The 12,878-nt window shown below is 37.4% G+C and overlaps 1 protein-coding gene across 1 annotated transcript; it reads left to right on the top strand.

Annotated features, from left to right (window-relative positions):
* Nucleotides 1-633: 633 nt before the first annotated feature.
* LOC110693070 (RING-H2 finger protein ATL1-like) lies at nucleotides 634-2,330 on the top strand. Its single transcript, XM_021870198.1, has one exon. The coding sequence runs from the start codon at nucleotides 1,026-1,028 to the stop codon at nucleotides 2,070-2,072; it is 1,047 nt and encodes a 348-aa protein (XP_021725890.1). The 5' UTR covers nucleotides 634-1,025; the 3' UTR covers nucleotides 2,073-2,330.
* The last annotated feature ends 10,548 nt before the right edge of the window (nucleotides 2,331-12,878 follow it).

The raw sequence follows: 12,878 nt of genomic DNA on the forward strand, positions 1-12,878 counted from the left end.
TACGCCTGGAAGGCTGGACCAAAATCATAATAGTAGTATTAATACAAAAAAAAATCTTTTTTTTTTTCAAGAACTTGTATAAAAATATTCTAAATTATTATGTTGATAAAGTTTGAAATCGAGAGTGAGGGATAACTCAAGTGGTTAGAGCTTCCCACCCGATTTCAAGAGATTCTGCGATCGTTTTTCACTCCCACCCTTGTGGCTCTCTAAACACCAAAAAAATAAAGCTTGAAATTAAGTTTAATTGATTGAATCTTTATACGAATTTTCTGATACTAGTGTCATTTGATACGGAGCACTCTATAATCTTAGAAGTATTATATATGCTACTCCGTATTTACATTAATACTCGAGTGAGTATTGAATCAAAACACATGTCCTAATATTTTGTTCACATAACAATAGAGTATGTATTGATAATTTTTTTTTAACCAAGTATGTTTGGTAGAATTGATGGAAAACTCACTTTGTGACTTTAAAAGCACGAGTTAGAAACTCACCAATTACATTTATCCAAGAGCCGGGGGAGCTGAGCTCATTTAACTTGTGAGACGTGCTGATTCTCAAATATTAGGCAAAAAAAACACAAGCCAAGGGTTAAGATTTAGTCAATCTATTTAAGATTAACAATGATCACTCTAGACTTTAGTCAATTGCAATTTGTATTTTTTTTTTCTTCTTGAAAAAGAAGACCAAATAGTAGAATAATGGTACATGGTACTACTACTAAACAAATGATAAATTTCTGCCAAAATTTCTGATGGTTGGCTGGCTGCCCAGAAATTTCAACAATCAAACCAACTACTCCTACTACTACTCCCTCTATTTGGATACTTGTACCCATCACTCTTTTTTTTTTCCTCCACACTCTTTTATAAACCTCTTCCACCCCTCTTTTTCCTTCTTCCTACCTCCCCTGTTTTTCTCTCTCCTCCCCTGTTTTCTCCCACCATTCAACCAAATTATATTCATGTAACACACTAACATCACAAACCACCCTTACTACATTACACCAGCATTCTATGGAGCCACCGCCTCCGCCTCCGCTATCTCTATCGCCTTCGCCACCAGTCCTCCACATTCACCACCCGGGAAACAACAGTTTCCCGGTCATCGCAATTGCCGTGATCGGCATTCTAGCAATCGCATTGCTCCTATTCAGCTACTACATTTTCGTCATCAAATGCTGCTTAACTTGGCATAGAGTTGATATTTTCAATCGCTTCTTCTCACGCGTTAGAGACCCTAGTACTGATACAGCTTCATTGACGACTCCTACACTATCCCCGGACGGCAACACTGCCGTCCAAAAAGGACTCGACGAGGCCCTCATCCGATCGATACCCGTCATAGAGTTTCGGAAGCTGGTTACAGAGCGTAAGCAGCATGAGCACGATATTGTAACATCAGTTGAACCCGCAGCCTCGTACGAGTGCTCGGTTTGTCTCAGCGAATTTGAGGAGGGCGAGAGGTTACGAGTTATTCCGTATTGTTGTCACGCGTTTCATATCGACTGTATTGATGTTTGGTTACAAAGTAACGCTAATTGTCCGCTTTGTAGATCAGGGATTTCCCCTGCTTCTATTTTGTACAATACTCAACAACATTTGATTCATTTTCCTCCACCATTTCAACCCCAGAAACCTTCTAACGACGACGACAACGATAGCGATAACGATAATGATACTGATGATGATGATGATTTTGTGGTGATTGAGATTCAGGGGAATAATTTGGATGAACCCAGATTGGTAACTAGTGGAGAATCAAGAAAAGGGAGGAAGAAATTGGGGCATGTTTATAGTTTGGGAGATGAATTGATTGATATGAGAAAGAAAGACGAAGAATTTGAGGTGGTTCAACCAATAAGAAGGTCAATTTCAATGGATTTGTCAAAGGAGAGAGAATATTGCTTCGAAATTCGAGAATGTTGTAGGAGTAATATGGAAGTAAGTGAGGTAAGTAGTAGTAGTAGTAACAGCAAAGTTAGAAGATCTATCTTTTCATTTGGTTATGGAAGAAGTAGTTCATCAAGATGCTCTGTTCAACCTGTTCATTTGGATCCATGATTTTTTTTATAATTAATTTCTTTTATTTTTTTATATCGAGGGAGGGACGGGTTTGATTAGCACGGATACCAACGAGTTTAATTGGTTATAATCTTGGTATTATTATCCTTTGCGGCTTTTTTTAGGCCAAAAAAATATTGTTTGATTAGTGTAAGTTAGGATGTACAAGTTTTTAGAAATATATATTTGGAAGGGTGTAAGAATGGGATAGGTTGTTATAGAGACAATTTAGTTGAAATTTCATTCAATTGTTTGGTATAGTGTAATTTCTTGATGATGTATCATAATTAGATTTTATTTTATAAAGTTATTTATATGAATTTTGAAATGTTATTTTAATAATTGTGTGCTAAGACTTAGAGCTTAACTTCAAAGGTTAACCTGATAAGTCAAAAAGTGATATCCAATCACAAATTAATGGTGAATGAGGGTTGAAAAATGCTCAAAAGACTTGTATAACATGAGGAAAAAGGAAGGAAAACTATTGCTACGAAGCGGATAAAGTTTTATATTACTTCTTTTATATATTTTTTGCAATGATTAGACATTTTTCCTCTCTACTTCATGTCAAGTCGTTGCAAATAATGTGTAACGGATGTAGTGGTTTTATCTTGAGATATGTACTAATATGAGAGCTAGTGTAAAAAAGTTCAATTTTGACAAATTAAATATTATGGAGTATGTAAAAGGACAATTAAACAATTATTTAGACATGCTTAGTCTCATTATCTCACTTAATTAATTTATAGATTGATCAAATAAAACTAAGATGAGTAATCTCCATTTCTTCAAAACAGGTAAAAAAAAAAAAGAAGAGTAGCTTCATAAGTCTGACTTTATTGTAAAGGTTATATAATTGATAGGAATATCAGTAATAAAACAATGAATATAGATAATACAAACAAGTCATATATCTACAATTTTCATAAAAGAGATAAAGGTTTGATTGTTGTATACTCTATATTATGCATCGAACAATATTCAATCAAAGAATGTGGATTTAGACAATGTAGAACAATCTAAATTTAAGTTTCAACCAAAATTGAAGAAAACAAAATTTCATAACCAAAATTCTCATCATGCTATCTTTGTTTCTTTTACCTACTTTTAGTTTAATACTTTCCTAACACCGTATCTTTGTTGGTATTAGGTTTGAACGCATTATGACATAATTAGACTACTTTGATGTTGGATTACAGCCATGATTATAATCATGATAATCAATAATTACTTTAATTAGATTGCAATTTTAAAGTCTACTCAATCATCTTTTTGCAACTTCAAAGAAGATTATTTGTCTACTTTATTATACTCACGTTTGCTTAGCAACAAAAATTTTACCTTAAAAAGTTGTGGGCCGTGGTTTTCAAAAGAGAATCGGTGCTTTCCCATTCGAAACGCTCCGTCAACATTTACTTCAAATGTTTTTGTTCACATAGTCGTTATAGTTGTGCTAGCTTTTATATTAGTTGGTGATCAATTTTGGTTTGTTTATTATGCTTTGATTTTTTAGATTTAATTACAAGTATAATTTATAAATAAAAAATGAAAATTGTGTCATCTTATTTTCACAAGACTACGAGTTTTTCAATATGACTAGTTATTATGAAATCCTTGGTAAGAAATTACGATACTTGTTATCCCTTTGTCCCCTTTTTTTTTTTGCCTCATTGTCAAAATTTCTGATAGAATATAAAACATATTTCTGGATTTCAACCATCAATTTAAGTTTTTTGGTTGACTTGATCCTTCAGCATGGTATCAGAACCAACGCGATATAGAGGTCACGGGTTCGAATCTCATCCACCGATCCATCTCTCCTTCAAAGTGGAATTAATTTTGCGTTGGGTCTAAAGGGCCTTTTATGCAACGGGGGGTGATAGAGTATGAAAATGGATATATAAATTTTTTAACACGTGTTTTGAGAACCACAGTAAATCAATTGGAGTAAAAATAAAAGGACAGAGAGAGTATATAATAGATATTCTATATTGTTTATAAGAAATACAGAGTACTTTTGTCCGATAAGTCGGTCTTTTGTCAAAAATATTTTTGTTTCTTTTGAATGGCTTGAAAAACAATTCCTTTACAATGCATATTGGCCAAAAGAATTAGGGACTTGTTAAACATCGCCCGCGTTTTTCTACATAAAGCCCACATTTTTTAAAAATTTTGACATTATTTCCCTTGTTTTAATTTTTACCGAAAATAAAAATTTTCACTCACCAAAAATGTGGAGCAGGACTGGATCGCCGAGTGAAACCGAAGAGCCCTCAACGTCGGCTAGATGCACCGGAGAGACGCCGTTGACGCCGGAAAAGGAGGTACGAAGCCATCTAAAACCACGAATTGGCGGCTGGCGTCCTGCCGGGACGCCGTGAACGTAGTGGTGGCGCCTAGCCAGGACGCCGCCACCGTGGCGATGGCGCCTGGCCAGGACGCCGCCACCGTGGCATCGGCGTCTGGCCAAGACGCCGCCACCATGAAAGCGGCGTCCTGGCCAGGCGCCATCGCCACGGTGGCGGCGTCCTGGCTAGACGCCATCGCCACGGTGGCGGCGTCCTGGCTAGGCGCCACTGCATTTGCATTTTTTTTTTTTTTAAATTTAATTTAAAATTTGTTTATTTTTTTTTTTTTTTTGTGTTAAAATTTTTTTTCGTTTTTTTTTGGTTTTATTTTGTTTTGTTTTTAATTGTTTTAAAATGTAATGTAAATTTTTGTGTTTGATTTTTGTGTTTTTGATCGCTATGTTTTTTATGTTTATGTTTTTTTTTTGTTTTTATTTTTTATTTAATCTAAAGTTTTGTTTATGTTTTTTATTTTTGTGTTTTGTTTTTTTTTTTTTTTTTTGAATACTTTTTGTTTATGTTTTTTATTTCTTTGTTTGTTGTTTATATTTTATTATTGTTTTTGCTTTTGTGCTAATGTTGTGTCAAATGTATTAATTTAATCTAATCTTATGTGATTATATTTATATGTTATTGTTGCAGGATTATGGTGGAGACGGAAATGATAAGTTTCCACTGGTTGAGATGGTTGGGATGACTCCAACGAACCAAAACTTTTTGATTGGTTATGCAGTTATGAAGGATGAGACGGTTGCGAGTTACCGTTGGGTGTTGGAGAAGTTGAGAAATTACATCGGCCCAAGTGTTCAGCCATCGGCCATCGTCAGCGATTGTGAGGGAGGTCTCTTTGCCCCTATAGCGGAGCTGTTTCCGGAGTCGAGCCATTTACTGTGCACATGGCACATCAACAACTGCGTGAAAGTCAAAGCCTACAACCTTTTCAACAAGAACTTAGATTCAGCAGAGAGATTGGTAAATGGTAAGTGGCGGAAGATCCTGCAAGCTACTACGGAGGCAGAGTACGACCGAGCCTTGGATAACTTCAAGGATGCATACCAATGGTGCTCGGCAATCGTAGACTATGTGATGCAGCAGTGGGTGCCTCAGAGGGAAAAGTTTGTCAAATATTGGACAAACCAAGTTCTTCATTTTGGAAACACTACTACATGTAGAGTTGAGAGCGCTCATAGAGCTCTGAAGGACTGGATTGATTCTTCCACCTCTGCTCTGGATACACTGTTCGAGAGAATAAACAAGGCTATTGATACTCAGAGGAACGGCATCAAGAACTCTCTCGAGGACTCCAGACGGCGACATGGCACGATGTATAGCCATTTCATATTTAAGATTCTCCATGGTCGTGTGTCACACTACTGCTTGGGGTTGATTCTGAGCGAGCACACCAGGATGAGGGAGTTGGGTGATGAAGTGGCTATTCGGTGCGGATGTGCTTTATCGGTGACTCATGGACTACCTTGTGCATGCACCATTCACCGCGTAATTACGCAAGATAGGGCGTCATTACATGTTGATCAGGTTCATCCATTCTGGCGGACGCTCGTTATCGGAGAGCATGCTATTCCACAGACAGTCAACCGTGAACAGGAGGAGTTGGAGCAGTTTCGTTCGATGTTTGACCAAGTGTCCTCCAGCCACCCTTCAATCATTCGTAGTGCTACCCACGTACTTCATGACATGTTCAACTCGTCGTGCTTGGATCATGAGGAACCTGAGGGGGTCGAGCGACCACGGGGCCGACAACCACGGCGGGAAAGGAGTGCGTTTGAGTATATTCGTGGTCGTGGTCGTGGTCGTGGCCGTGGTCGTACATCGTCATCAAGTGGTAGTCAAACTTCTTCGTCGGTGAATATGGCCGGCACCGGTACGGTACTTTAGTTTAATTTACTTTTTAGAGTGTTTGTTTAGTTTTCTGCTGACTTGTTAATTGTGTTTTTTGATGTGTGCAACAGGTAGAATGGACATTGAACATTTTCCATATAAAGACAGGATCCCTAACATCATGATGCCGTTCCTGGACGGGTGGAATGATGTGGTTGCAGATGGTAACTGCGGATTTCGGGTTGTGGCTGATGTGTTTCAGATGGGTGAAGACAACTACGGTTTAGTGCGTCAGTTGATGTACAGTGAAATCGCCTCAAACCGAGTTGTTTATCGCCACGTGTACGGACAGGACTTGGATAGGTCTCTGCAGCGTATCCGGTGGGGAGGAGGACGTTGCGGTCAAAATCATTGGTTCGACGCGCCACTTGATCTCTTCGCCGTTGCAAACATCTACAAGTGTGCAGTGATGCATTTCGGCCTTGGTTTGCATGGTGGAGCTTACTATCCATGTACCACGGTTCTGCCTTGGTGTTCGCGTGAGACCGTCACCAGACCGGTAAGAGAGGTTGCTATTGGATTTCTGGGGCCGTCATACAGACATTTCATCCGACTGGACCTGTCACCCGATTTTCCGGTCCCACCGATCATACCAACGTGGTACACCATTCGTACAGCAAGCGTAGAGGGCTGGGATGCGCTATATCATGACCGGGTGCAGCAGTGGAACAATCTAGTTGCCTTTTCTATGTGACCTTCTATTGTTATTGCTATGTTTTTCCCATTTATTTAATTTTCGGATTCTAATTTTCGTATTTAGTTTTCCCATTTAAATGTGAACTTGTATTTAATTTTCGTATGCCCACTAATTACAACTTAAAATAAAAATTATAAAAACTAAAAATATAATGTCAAATTCTAAGAACTTAAAATAATAATTATAAGAATAGATAATGTTAACTTTTACAAACAACTAGGAAAATGTTATATAAATGCATCTGCATCCTCCTCCTCCTCCTCCTCCTCCTCATCACCGTCATCATCTTCATCATCCTCAGAATAGTGCACCCGTTCTCTACGAGCCGAGGCCGAAATACCACGGGATCTAACGTGTCTGGGCCCCGAACTCTCCATTGAGTTGATCGTACTTCTCATAATGTCCATACTCTTCCCAGCCCCAGAACGAAAATACGATGCCTAACACAAAATAACAAAACATGTAATATGCAATATAAACATGTAATATACACATAAAAACAGTAATTAAAATAAATAAATAAAACAATATACATATGATGGAAAATAAATTAAAAACATTACAAAATATTAACAACCTAAAAATAAAAAAATTAATAACCTAATAAATAAATAAATAAAAAATTGGAAAAAACAAAGCAAAAAAAAAAATTACCCAAAAAAAACAAATTGGAAAAAACAAAGTAAAAAAAAAAATTAAAAAATAAAACGGAAAAACAAAAACAAAAAAAAGCAAAAAAAAAATTTGAAAAAATAATTCAAAAAAAAAATAAAAGAAAATGAAAAAAAAAAAAAAAAATTTAGGGTTCCGGCGCCTATCCCAGACGCCAGAGCCACGGTGGTGGCGCCTGGGCAGGACGCCGGTGCCACGGTGTTGGCGTCTGACGTGGACGCCACCACCGTGGTACCGGCGCCCTGCCCAGGCGCCATCACCGTGGCAATGGCGTCTGGGACAGGCGCCGGAACCGTGGTGTCGGCGTCTGGGCCAAACGCCGCCGCCCAAACACCGCCGTCCAGCCACCAGTCGCCGCCGGGCCACCACCTTTTCCGGTTTTTTTTTTTTTTTTTAAATAAAAAAATTTACAAAAAAAAAAAAACATACCTTTCCTCCTCCAAACCCCCTTGCTCCGGCCACCGGTGCCGGTACTTCCTTGCCTTGCCGCCTCGACATTTTGAAAAAATATTTTCGAGAGAGAAAGTGAGACTACAAAGTTAAGAGAAGATGAGAGTGTGTTTTTTACTAGAGTAGAGAAAATATAATTTTAGTTCGAGGGCAAAAGAGTCATTTCACTTTTAATTTGTGGGCTTTATGTGGAGATTTGCGGGCGATGTTTAGCAGTTCACAAGAATTATTGAGTTGTACTAAAAATAATAAATTTGTGTACTATGTCTGTTCTTCCAAAAGATGCTTGTGGCATTCATGCAATCTTTTGCAGCATCTTTGACATTAATAATGCAAGGACACTCTTAATTGCAATTGAGAGGAGGTTCAACTGAATTTTGTTGTACATTAGCATTCTCACAAATGGAGGTGCTATTTTTGCTAGGATCCGAAGCAGTAATGTAGATGGTTTCCATTAAAATGTTGTTGCATGGGATAGCTTCTGAAGGTTCAATGGGCACTCAAGAGGGGGGGGGGGTGAATTGAGTGTTAAGTAATCGTTGGCTAATTTTGCTTCTTTTCGGATTATGTGTGAGGAACCAGTTGTGCTGGTTCCCGTACGCAGCGGAATATAAATAAGCAATAAAGAAGACAACAAATTTAACGAAATAAAATAAAGCAATAAAGAACACAACAAATTTAACGAGGTTCAGCCAACTCAGGCCTACGTCCTCCTATCCTAAGTTCTTTATTAATCTACTCCGAAAAACAAAGACAAAGAACACTCTGCTGTTCCCTACTCCGGGAACCAGCAAACCCCACACTCTACTCCGAGTGTGCTCTCGACTTACACTCGTAAGCCCAATGTGTTTGAACTCACAAACACTCACCCAGCCTTTAACCCCTTTGTTAAAGACTCAATACAAGAATCAAGAACTCCCCTTTGATCTCACTTCTACAAAGCTAATTAAGAGAAAAAGTTTAAGTACTAGAATGCTCTTGTATATAACTTGATGAATGGGATTAGTGCTTAAGTATATGCTCTCAAATAATTGCTCTTTTAATTTCTAGAGAGGCACACGAAATATGTGAAATAAGATGAGTTTATATAAGCTTAGATTCCTAAAACCTAGTTTCCTTAAATCACACAATCTTAGAGAATAAGATATAATGTAATTTTAGGAAAGTTTTTATCTTATTTGATTTAATCACAAAGATAGAATCAATTAAGATAAATACTCCTAGATTTTAGGTAACCAAGAATATTTCATCTTATTTCCAGCTGCACAAAATATTTTCAAGATAATCTTTTCGAAAAAATCTTTTTGTAAAATCTTTTTCCAAAACGGCAGCTCGAATACAGTGAACCTGGTTCCCCGACCTGGTTCCCTGAATTGAAACATGTTATGAAACCTGTTCCAACTTTGTACCAGATTTCATATCATACTTCAATATATTTTTAAGCACTTATATAACCCAAACATGCAAGCATACTACGGAGCATATTACATGAAAACCTAGATAACATATTAAAGCATAAATCGTCTTTTCTTCATGTAATCTTCAAGACTTGAATCTTCCTTGAATACTTCTATTATGAGCAAACAATCTTTCTTCGAAATATCTTCGAAAGGCTTCTATGCTCCAAGTCTTGGAATCAACTCAACTACTGCACATGTAACATGGTTAATGCACAATAAAGAGTATGTGACTGCTTTACCACGTAGCAACCATGGAAACATTACATACTGGTTCCCTACCAGTACATAACACTTTTATCATATAACTGTTCCCTGTATAAAGACAAGTTAGTTCAATAAGAAAACTCATGTAAGTAATAACTTGTCTGGGGAAACAGTGTTCTATGTTAGCTGGTTCCCCTAACTGTATCGAACACTTTCAAGGACCTGTTTCCCTTAGCTGTTTGTCATCATTCAAAACTATCAATCAAAACCTAAGGGACTCAACAAATTCCCCCTTTTTGATGATGACAAACTCTTGAAGTTCCTGAACCTGTGAACATGCTCAAAAGGAAAACCGTCAAAAACTTCAAGGACTCAAGACTCTTTGGAACAAGTCAGTTAGGCCAACTGGTTCCCTAAACAGAAAATAGAAAATACGAAATAAAAAGACTCAAACTGACTCAATCTAAACTAGCTAAACCTTAGGCTTCAACTTCAGACTACTTCCCCCTTTTGGCATCATTAAAAAGTATCCACAAGTAAAAGCAATGTGCACAAGTTAATGTGCTTATCCATACAATGGCATCAACCACCATTCAAGCATTATGCTGCAAAAAGAGATTAGTCAAACAGTTCATACCATAGCAGAGTTAGTAGTTCATACAAGCCAACAAAGTTCAACCAAAGAAGCCCAAATCCATCCAAAAAGAAAGTTCATGGAATGGAGAGAAGTAGACAGACCAACAAAATCAGTTATTTTAGAATAAACATGAGGGTGAGGAAACAAGAACAGAAACAGCATCACTCCTCATCATCATTCTCGTTCCCTTCCTCCTCCTCGAACTTTGCAACATCTTCTGTATTATCATCTGATTCCTCTTCATCCTTGTCACCATGCTCTGCTTAAACCAAAATCATTATATTACTAAGCATATTCTTGTGATTCCCCAATCTGCTTCAAAACCACTTCCTGACCTGCTGGTTCCTCTTTTTTTTTTTTTTTTTTTTTTTTTTTTTTTTTTTTTTTTAAAGAAAGCATGAGAGATATGTACTGATTCAGAATGTTCTCCTTGTTGCATAACGAGTGCAAAACTGTTCTCCTTGTTGCATAACGAGTGCAAAACTAGCATCACATCAATCAAGCAAAGAGGTTCTTGCTGGTACCCTTTTTCTCTTGGTTCCTGGAACAGCGTCAATGGACTGTTCCTCCTGCACCTTCTCAGTGAACTTCTTTAATTGAGTTACTCTACTTCGTACCATGGTCTTAGCAGTGGGTGTCTCCTCATAATAGCCAACAACCTCTATTTCATCCTTTTCACTCTGACTTTTCTGAATTTCCTCCAACTTCGGGCTTAAGGACATTTATGCTTCCTTCTGATGTTCCCCCTGAGACTGAGCTGGTTCCTTGAGTGAACAGTAACCGAATGAACAATGATGAATTTAAAGCATACGAGAGAGAGAAAGAGAATTTCGAGTGATGATGATTGATGATCTGCACAAAGGGTTAGTGTATATTTTAACAATGAAGCACAAAGAGAGAAGAAGGAAAGAAAAGAGTTAGTTGAGCCAATAAAAAGCAACTGTAAAGGATATTTTTAAATTGAAATCAAAAATTTGGTAATTATCTTTTACCATAATTATCTCAACCAACTATAAATAAGGCATATGATATGTTTGCCTTTTATATGGGATTAAATAACTGAAATAAGATAAATTCCTTCCAAAAGGAAATATCTTATAGTAATCTTCCGAAAATAAAAGATATTATCGGATGACATATCAGAGCTGGTCTGCTGTTTCCCTTTGCTGGTACCTGTATAGAACCATGTCACGCTGTTTCTGGCAATTCAGCCTGATTTCACCTGTTTCTTACAACAATGATTCTCAATCCTTTTGAGATTTTGAACCATCTACACAACACTTGAAAGATATCAACATAAGTATGTACACACACTATACAAGAGAATACCATTCTAACCAATCATTGAAGGAAGTAATTGAAGCCAATACCTAAAGTCTAACTAGACCTAAAAGGACTCTTAACCTACAAAAAGACTCTCTACACAAAGGCTTTGTGAAGATATCAGCAATTTGATCTTCACTTTTACAAAACAACATCTCCACCAATCCTTTTTCCACATTGTCTCTTAAAAAATGGTGTCTTATTTCAATGTGTTTTGTCTTGGAGTGTTGCACAGGATTCTTTGAAATATTGATTGCACTAGTGTTATCACAGAAAATAGGAACACTTTTATAAATAACACCAAAATCTTTCAGCTGGTTCCTTATCCACAGTAGCTGGGAACAGCATGAAGCTGCAGCTATATATTCAGACTCTGCTGTGGATAGGGCCACTGAATTTTGCTTTTTAGAACCCCATGAAATTAGACAAGAGCCAAGAAAGTGTGCCATACCTGATGTGCTCTTTCTATCAACTAAGAAACCAGCATAATCTGCATCTGTGTATCCAATAAGATCAATGGTACTGCCTTTGGGGTACCACAATCCCAGATTTGCTGTTCCTACAAGATACCTAAGTATCCTTCTAACAGCCTTCAAGTGAGATTCCTTTGGATTGCTTTGAAACCTAGCACACAAACCAACAGAAAACACAATGTCAGGTCTACTAGCTGTTAGGTAAAGTAGAGAACCTATCATTCCTCTATAAAGAGAAGCTTCAACATCTTTTCCCTTAAGATCAGCATCTAATTTTGTAGATGGGGGAACAGGTGTATCATAAGCTTTGCTGTTCTCCATGCCGAATTTTTTCAGCAACTCTTTTAAGTACTTTTGTTGATGGATCATTATTCCATCATCCATTTGCTTAATCTGCAGCCCTAGGAAGAATCCTAGTTCTCCCATCATGCTCATTTCAAATTCACTCTGCATAAGATTAGCAAATTCATCACATAAAACCTGATTAGTAGCACCAAATAAAATATCATCAACATAAATTTGTACTACAATCAAGTGTTTCCCCCTGGTTCTTATGAACAAGGTCTTGTCTATTGTTCCCCTCTTGTAATCATTTGCCATCAAGAAATTGGACAATCTTTCATACCAAGCCCTCGGAGCTTGT

This window comes from Chenopodium quinoa, unplaced genomic scaffold, assembly GCF_001683475.1.
Source record: "Chenopodium quinoa cultivar QQ74 unplaced genomic scaffold, ASM168347v1, whole genome shotgun sequence".
Classification (NCBI taxonomy): Eukaryota; Viridiplantae; Streptophyta; class Magnoliopsida; order Caryophyllales; family Amaranthaceae; genus Chenopodium; species Chenopodium quinoa.

Coding starts and splice junctions, on each gene's coding strand:
- LOC110693070 (XM_021870198.1), top strand. CDS start 1,026: ATGGAGCCACCGCCTCCGCCTCCGCTATCTCTATCGCCTTCGCCACCA.